The sequence below is a fragment of the Homarus americanus genome, unplaced genomic scaffold (genome assembly GCF_018991925.1).
Source record: "Homarus americanus isolate GMGI-L3 unplaced genomic scaffold, GMGI_Hamer_2.0 scaffold24260, whole genome shotgun sequence".
Lineage (NCBI taxonomy): Eukaryota > Metazoa > Arthropoda > Malacostraca > Decapoda > Nephropidae > Homarus > Homarus americanus.
Window position 1 is genome coordinate 4,506,369 of NW_024721079.1, and position 9,277 is coordinate 4,515,645.

Below are 9,277 nucleotides of genomic sequence, written 5' to 3' on the forward strand. Positions count from 1 at the left end.
ACCATCTTCGTGATTTTACTCTCCAGCGAGTGAAGGGCGACGAGAATGTGATGCAACACGTGTTATGTAGGAAGTAAAGGTCCTACAGGAGGTGGGGAGGAGACGTGCCCACTGAGACAGATCAAGAACGGCCCGACAAAGGCACCAAATTGTGATAATCAGATATGATCAGAAATACACTGAAAGTCATCGTGTCACAATGTAGTGCAAAGAGACAGGACACCAGGCTGTGTAGGTCGGCATCCATGAGCACAAATAACCTGGAAAAGCAGGTCGTGCACGATGGCCCAGACACCACCAGCGGGACAGTCCATCAGTCCATCAAGCTGCCACCTATGGGGGGTCAAATCCTCCCCAGTATTATCGAAATACTTTCTCAACGGAGGAAGTTACCTGGAACCGGGTAACTTTCCCAATTGAGAAAGAACGAACGCCCGAATTATCTTATAGGAGATGTGTTTATGAATCCTGCAACATATCGTTAGGCAACGCCGGGACATGTTCGCTGTTCTCTTTTCACTGTAACGATCATAAAATGACTTATCAGTGGATCCTCAGCCTCAAACACTGAGTTAATATCCAGTAGACATATAAACCTTAACATACTCATGAACCTGCAGTGAACACTTACAGTTTCACAAAATATTGGTCTATGGACTAAAATTTCTAACTCGAGAAAACGGGAAAAGTTTTCGTCGGGTTCAGATGACTAAAACTCTCCAGTCTTGAGGGTCACATACGTCCTCTCCTCTGTGAGTTGTGACCACCAATACTTCCATTAACGGGAAAGTCTCAGCAGAAGTACCAGAGGGTGAAGCTGGACGTTGACAATAGAAACTGAGAGTCTTACCACAAGATGTGGGGCAACCTCTGGGCAGCGTCTCTGCCTTGTGAGAGTTTCCGTTTCTCACTTGGTAGGAAAGTGTCTCACGTAAATTCGTATCACAAAGTTTTCTTGTTCCACATTTTTGCTAAAAGAAAAATCTAGAAGATGATCTCGAAATGAAGCTGCTCAATGTCCTCTTAGACTGGCAGTGCTTACCAACATTTTTCTAAAGTATTGACCATTCTGTGTGATTATGTTTGCTTGCTTCTGGTCGAGGAGACCCGCTGCCCTCGACGAAAGAGATAACTAGTCTGGGAAACTTGGCATGACAGCGAGCAGGACGGAGCACACTACAGCCAGCGACACCTCACACACACCAAGGTCCTCCGATCTTGCTGACAGGTCGTGAGGTTATAAGCTCAAGATACCGACCATGGTTAAAAATCGTTCCACTTACCACTAATTACTTTGACCTCTGATCATAGTTTGACATCAATATCGGTGTGTTGTATCAGCGTGATAAAATCTTCTCTACCTGCCTGAACACCGAAGAACCACACGCCTAATACAGATAAGGTAGCGTGTCATGATGTTCACTTTCACTATTGATAGTTTCCGTGCCTCGAGTCTTCCTTTCTATGACGCTAATGACGAATCCATGACCCGATTTATCATTGCAAGGGGTGTTCAGGAGGTGTACGTCTATGTAAACAGGTCATTCAGTATAAACCCCTGAAGACAGATTCGAAATTCCGCTTCTTGGTGGTTCCTTAAATATAGGTAATGTTAGTCTTTAAAGGCCGGTCCCTAAGTGTTGCTAATGTTAGTCTTTAAAGGCCGGTCCCTAAGTGTAGCTAATGTTAGTCTTTAAAGGCCGGTCCCTAAGTGTAGCTAATGTTAGTCTTTAAAGGCCGGTCCCTAAGTGTAGCTAATGTTAGTCTTTAAAGGCCGGTCCCTAAGTGTAGTTAATGTTAGTCTTTAAAGGCCGGTCCCTAAGTGTAGTTAATGTTAGTCTTTAAAGGCCGGTCCCTAAGTGTAGTTAATGTTAGTCTTTAAAGGCCGGTCCCTAAGTGTAGCTAATGTTAGTCTTTAAAGGCCGGTCCCTAAGTGTAGTTAATGTTAGTCTTTAAAGGCCGGTCCCTAAGTGTAGCTAATGCTTAGAGTTAAAAGGCCGGTCCCTAAGTGTAAGTGTACTGTAGTTAAGAGATGAGATATACACACTCCAACACACATATATATACACACACACACTCATGACTGCAGTGTATGTAACAAGTGGAGTCAAAATCCCACGAGGAATTGAGAGGAACTCAGTCGTGTCCTCAGATAAAGTCGTGCGAGCAAGTCCCATTAAAGTAGCAAAATGGGGGACTCTAGCGTCTTGAAGATGCAAATCCCACTCCTTGCGTTCCTGTTCCGGCCGAGCCAAATATCTGCCTCCGGCCGCTGCATTATAAGACAGCCAGGGATTTAATTGCTTCGTAATTTCTTCGTACCGTCGCCCCGAATCTCATCACTAATGTAAGTGAACTCATCCTGGGCTTTGGTTGTGTCCCCGACGCTTTATTGGGTCGAGGGTGACATTATTTCACAAGTCTTCAATAACTTGGATTTTTTTTTCTATTGTTTGATCCAAATGACCGAGAAATACTGAAGCAGCCACCATATGGATCATCAACTGTTTCTCACGAATGAAAACCACGTCATAACAAACGCAGTATCTGACCATGATATTACCGAGTACTATATCACGCTGTCAGCAGTGTCCTGAGTTGATGTAGATACTCAAGCCGTATAGGCAAGAAGGACACGTTACACTTCATTACCCTATAGATAACAGGAGACAAACTGACCTTACCATCATTGGGTATTAAGTCATATTTTTGGTCACTAATCTTCACAAGGCACTCACAAAGAGACTCACCTGACTTAACATAATCGGAAACCTTGTTGAAAGTCACATGTGATATATAAAGTGATGATGGTAGCCAGTCGGAGTACAGGACGATGATACAAAGCTAGGTAGTCAGTGATTCACCGACTCTCTGGGTAATAATAATCTTGACTGGTGAAGAAAGCACAGCGTGAAGCACACCAGGTGAACGGGGAACGTTCATGGCATGGCTGAAAGTGTGTTCATCCGTCACTTTCTGTAAATAGGCTCCTTTCTCATGTAAGTTAAACTAAGCCTGAGAAATAAACAAAAGGTAGATTACACGTACTATCATGGCATTTCCTCCAGATTTTAGTATCATTGTGTCATTACCTTAAATGCAGGAACCTTGTGCAATCCTTAATTTTTGCCTTTCCTTGACTGAGAAAGGTAAAATTGCATTCCTAATAGATGACCAAGACAAGGTCAACATCCCGGCAGGTGGTGTCAGGTCAGCTATTTTTTGGATGATGTTGACAAAAAATTATTCAACAAACATTAAGAAAGATTTAGCCCGAGTGGTGGACCTGTAACTGGTTCACACACACACACATACACGACGAGGCCAGGGCAGCTAACATCAATGACATTCCACATTTTATTCACGTAAGTGTAAAATCCTCAACAACTTCAAATAAACCTTCGTAAAATGTAAGTCAAGTTCCTTTGACCTTTTAAAACAAATTGTAAAGCTTTCATGAAAATTTCCTCCACGTTACAAAGTTGCATTACGAAAATTAGCACTGAGTGAAATATATTGTTTTTATTTTCTTTAACAGAATTTTGTAACTTGTAGGATGTTGAATGTTTCTTCCAGAGCGAGTCTCATGTTGTATCCTACCATCAGTCAATGTTTCCGATTAATTTCGACTTTTTAAATATTTTTCGTCCTTGAATGACCTAAATCACTCAAGATTTCTAAAGACTGAATATGACGTCATACTTTATAAAGACTATAAAGTGGACACGAACTATGCTTGAGTACAGGTGAGGGTATCAGGTGCGTCGTTGTGTGAGTCATTGTTCGCTTATGGGTCACTGTTCGGAGTCATTGTCGTTGTTCGGAGTCATTGTCGTTGTTCGGAGTCATTGTCATTGTTCGTTATGTGAGTCATTGTTCGCTGTATGGGTCACTGTTCTGAGTCATTGTTCGTTGTATGGGTCACTGTTCGGAGTCATTGTTCGTTGTATGGGTCACTGTTCTGAGTCATTGTTCGTTGTATGGGTCACTGTTCTGAGTCATTGTTCGCTGTATGGGTCACTGTTCGGAGTCATTGTTCGTTGTATGGGTCACTGTTCGGAGTCATTGTTCGTTGTATGGGTCACTGTTCGTTATGTGAGTTACGGTTCGCTTTGTGACTCCTCTTTAAACTTACCCCAAAAAATAAAATAAATTAATCCTGTATCCCTTCTCTTGTACACATCCACTATCCCTGCATACTGACTTAACATACATACACAAACCATGTTCACTGTGACCTAGTATACTGACCTGACCTCTTTGTAGATTGTCAGTGACACCCCTGGATACTGACCTGGCACACCCTAATACTGACCTGGTGGAGTGGCACTGACCTGGAGCTGTGTCACACATCCACTCCCTGCAACACTGGCCAGGCACCGTGACCAGGTGAGGGTGATGGCACTGGGCACTGGGCGGGATGTTCTCACTGGGACACAACGACACACACGCGTACGTCCCGTTCTGGCGGTGGGAGAGATAGAGAGAGAGAGAGAGAGAGAGAGGTGGTTACTGAGGCGCTGGAGGGGGTTAAAGGGGTGATGGAGAGGGTGAGGGTGGTAGAGAAGGTCAAGGGGTTGGGGGGTTGGGTGGAGGTTCTGTGGGAAGGTGGAGAGAGTTATGGGGTAGTGGGGAGGGTTAAGGGGTATAATAATGATAGGTAGGGTGTATAATGATGGTAGGTAGGGTGTATAATGATGATAGGTAGGGTGTATAATGATGATAGGTAAAGTGTATAATGATGATAGGTAGGGCTGTATAATGATGATAGGTAGGGTGTATAATGATGGTAGGTAGGGTGTATAATGATGATAGGTAGGGCTGTATAATGATGATAGGTAGGGTGTATAATGATGATAGGTAGGGTGTATAATGATGATAGGTAGGGTGTATAATGATGGTAGGTAGGGTATATAATGATGATAGGTAGGGGTGATATAAGGTGTATAATGATAGGTAGGGTGTATAATGATGATAGGTAAAGTGTATAATGATGATAGGTAGGGCTGTATAATGATGATAGGTAGGGTGTATAATGATGGTAGGTAGGGTGTATAATGATGATAGGTAGGGCTGTATAATGATGATAGGTAGGGTGTATAATGATGATAGGTAGGGTGTATAATGATGATAGGTAGGGTGTATAATGATGGTAGGTAGGGTATATAATTATGATAGGTAGGATGTATAATGATGATAGGTAAGGTGTATAATGATGCGAGGTAGGGTGTATAATGATGATAGGTAAGGTGTATAATGATAATAGGTAGGGTGTATAATTATTATAGGTAAGGTGTAGTACAATTATGATAATGTAAGGTGTATAATTATGATAGGTAAGGTGTATAATTATGATAGGTAAGATGTATAATTACGATAGGTAAGCGAGTGGCTGTTAAGTATTATTACGTACTGTTGGAAGGTATACTGTATAAGTATGATAGGAAAGCCATGTTGAGTAAACACTGAGGAGCTCGGGTGAAGGAACTCCGAGGGACTTGAGTCGGCGGAGGAGGTGCAGACGAAAACTGGAGGATTTGACAACTGTACTGGCGTGCTTTCCAATTTAGTTTGTTAACTATAGTGACGCCGAGGAGCTTAGTGGAGTCCACAACCTGGAGTGTGTTGGGGCCTAAAGTGATTGAGGGAGGTAGGACAAGGTAGGAGGAGAGGTTGATGTGCATAACCATGGTCTTGGTATGGTTGATGGTGGCCCACTTTTGGAGACTGTTCAATAAATCTTGGAGGGCAGTGTAGTCGGGAGCCGAGTTGTTAACACTGATCCTATTGGTGGAGTCATCGACATATTTCCAGCGAGCAGAGTTTTCTCTTAGGGCATCATTGATAAGCATAAGGAAGCAGAGCGGTCCCATTTTGGTGCCTTGGGGGACGCCTCTGTGAGTTACTTAAGTGTGTGTGTGTGTGTGTGTGTGTGTGTGTGTGTGTGTGTGTGTGTGTGTGTTCACTTAAGTATGCAAGCGTCTGTGATGAGTGTGTGTAAGTGCGTTCATATGTATAAATAAATCGAAAATATATCTACTACATGTATCAGCAACAAGAACACGTACGGTAAGCTATGAGCAACAGCACATATGAGGTTACCGAAGTCTCTTATGTGGCAACAGAGAGCTGGATGTAGAGAGAGCGAAATATATACATTTAGAGGCTGGTGTGCATGTGTGTGTGTGGTCCAGGTCACAGGTCAAGGTCGTAGGTTAAGATCACAAGTCAAAGTAGTAAGTTAGAGGTCATAGGTCATGATCATGAGTTAAAGTGAAAGGTCAAAGTGAGGTCATGAAGATCTAAGTTAGGTTAGGTTAAGTTAGGTCGAGTAGGATAGTTTAGGTTAGATTAAGTTAAGTTAGGGTTGCTTAGGTTAAGTTAGATTAGGTTAGGATTAGTGTTTTAATCTTAAGGTGAAATTAACTGAGTTGTCTTATGTTTAGGTGACCCCCACATTCTTTTTAGGGAGAATTTTTGCAGCGTAGTATTTTTTTCATTCATTTTTCATTCACTCATTTACTCTTTCATTCAGTCTTTGTTTCCATCCTTCTTTCTTTATCTTGAGAGTGAGGGCCGGAAGACAGAGGCGCCACTGTTGATTATTCCAGTCACCCAAAATAATAAACTCATTGTGAAGGTAATTACTGCAGGTGGAAATGTTTTAATGGGAGATTGTGTTTTTATTTGTTAGTCATTTCCTGTGGTATTATTTAGTCATCTGCTGCGTGGTTCTGTTGTGAGATTGTTTTAGTGAAGAGACTGACAGACGGACAGACAGACACAACAAGGGGAGGACTCACCTGACAGGTACACTGTGTGCGACAGTCCAGGGTAAAGTTCTCACCGTCGTCGTAGGTGCGGTTGTTGACGGTACACTTGGCTGGCTGTACCTCTGTGGGTGACCAACACACCTTGTTAACACAGTACAACACACGCCAGCTGCATATAACAACTATCATAACATATTAATCATTCTGTCATGTTAGATAAAAATATAGAACATGATATTTATAACACAGTTGATTAATGTTTGACAGCATAAGAAAGTCATCGTTGCCAGAGCATAGCCAAGGAATGGTACATCATACCAAAGGAGATGATATATTATATAACAATACAAACTATGGTACCACAGTCTAACACGGAAGGTGCACACACACACACACACACACACACACACACACACGAGCCTCACATTTATCAAGGCTGTGGTCAAGGTGGCTGTGGTCTGACCCTTAACCTTATAACTATGAGGTAATGACTCAAGTTTGGTACACCGGCCGACAATCAGTTACAGAAGCAGAGCCTTAATGACCTGTATCTCGGGGCAACGAACCTCCTAGGTTTACTCTGTTTTATTATTTTTTTCATTAGTGAAACAAATAGTTCGGAATAAAATTTTGAGGGAAACATTTATCCACCATTATGAAGTCTCGAGAACCATGGACGGTGTTTTTTATGTGGATTTTTTTTTCATTGTTTATTAGAATGAAATTTAGCTCCAGAGATTTTGGCATTTGTCCGGGATTTAGGATAAACACATCAGTTCTGAATGAAGGATTTGTTTCTGTAAACAAACTGCGGAAATGGAGGGTGTCATGCGAGTGATGAACGGGAAACTAGTAGGTCAGAAAAATATGACATGTTAATAATGTTACGTACCGGACAATGGTATGAACCTTGACCTTAGCAAGAGTCAGCTGGGTCATAGTGAACTGGATGCACTGCCATAAATCTTGGCAGGTGAGAGAAAGGTGATGGTAGACAGTAACACATTAAGACTCACCTTGGCAGGTGCCAGTAAGATCTTGGGTGGTGTCGTAGATGCAGGTGAGGTTCTTGGAGACGTCGCAGATGGTGGCACCGTCGCAGAGCTCCCCAGCCTGTCCTGCACACTGCCAGCAGCAACCACACCCGTCCCGCACCGTTGGCACTCCCGGGCGGCACACCGGCACAGTGCCACATCCGCACGGGTATACACAGTGTGCGCTGAACTGTCAACATACAAGGTTACGCTCATCAATAACTCACATAAATCACATCAAAATCAAATAGAAAACAACATGTACGTACATCACAGTAGCATTTAATTTGTTTGTGTACAAAATAATTTTGTGTGTGTGTGTGTGTGTGTGTGTGTGTGTGTGTGTTTTCATTTATTGACAATTAATCTTGCGGAGGCTTTTAGGTAATTTGTTATCAGGGACATTGTAGTGAGTGTGACATGATACTAATGCTCTCCCACTGTTGTTTCATTAACGAAGAATAAAGGGAACACTACAACAAAGCTGTTGTCATTAGTGAAGGGCTAAACGACCAACAGTACCAAGTTTCAGCTGATGTGACTGTGAATGAACCAGCTGACCTGTGTGTGGCCACCAACTGACCTGTGTCTGGCCACCAGCTGACCTGTGTGTGGCCACCAACTGACCTGTGTCTGACCACCAGCTGACCTGTGTGTGGCCACCAACTGACCTGTGTCTGGCCACCAGCTGACCTGTGTGTCTGGCCACCAGCTGACCTGTGTGTGGCCACCAACTGACCTGTGTCTGGCCACCAGCTGACCTGTGTGTCTGACCACCAGCTGACCTGTGTGTGGCCACCAACTGACCTGTGTCTGGCCACCAGCTGACCTGTGTGTCTGGCCACCCAGCTGGCCTGTGTGTGGCCACCAGCGGCTTTCCTGTGTCTGGCCACCCAGCTGACGTGTGTGTCTGGCTCCTAGCTGACCTGTGTGTCTGGCCACCAGCTGACCTGTGTGTGGCCACCAACTGAGCCTGTGTGTCTGGCCACCAGCAGCCTGTGTGTCTGGCCACCAGCCAGCCACTGCAGTCTGCTCCTTCTGATATTTCCCTCATGAACTTGGGTGAATTCCTTATAACATATTTGAATTCTAATGAAGCAATCAATCCACCATTAACACCCCCCTCCACGAGGCCTGAACCTTTAGGATCGTTGAGGTGTATGTAGAGCATCTGGTTAGGACATTCTTCCCACAATACCCATCACCATCACCCACGATCACCACCACACCCACCACCCCACCACCCTCCACCACCACCACACACCACCCACACCACCCCACACCTCTACACCACACACCACCCACCACCCTCCACCACCACCACCACACCACCCCACCACCCTCCACCACCACACACACCCCACACCACACACACACACCTCTCCCCACCACACCACACCCCACCACCACCACCCACACACACACCTCCCCCACACACACACACATCACCCTCACCCACCACACCCACTC

General features: G+C 44.1%; 1 protein-coding gene across 1 annotated transcript in view; it reads right to left on the reverse strand.

The window, feature by feature from the left end:
- LOC121861342 (CCN family member 5-like) overlaps nucleotides 1-9,277 on the reverse strand; it is a 47,287-nt gene that overhangs the window by 18,516 nt on the left and 19,494 nt on the right. Inside the window, exons 4-6 of the mRNA XM_042358991.1 lie at nucleotides 7,790-7,997; nucleotides 6,804-6,895; nucleotides 4,335-4,464 (exon numbers count right to left, since the gene is read on the reverse strand). Coding sequence (XP_042214925.1) covers nucleotides 4,335-4,464; nucleotides 6,804-6,895; nucleotides 7,790-7,997 — 430 coding nt within the window. The remainder of the gene's footprint in view (nucleotides 1-4,334; nucleotides 4,465-6,803; nucleotides 6,896-7,789; nucleotides 7,998-9,277) is intronic.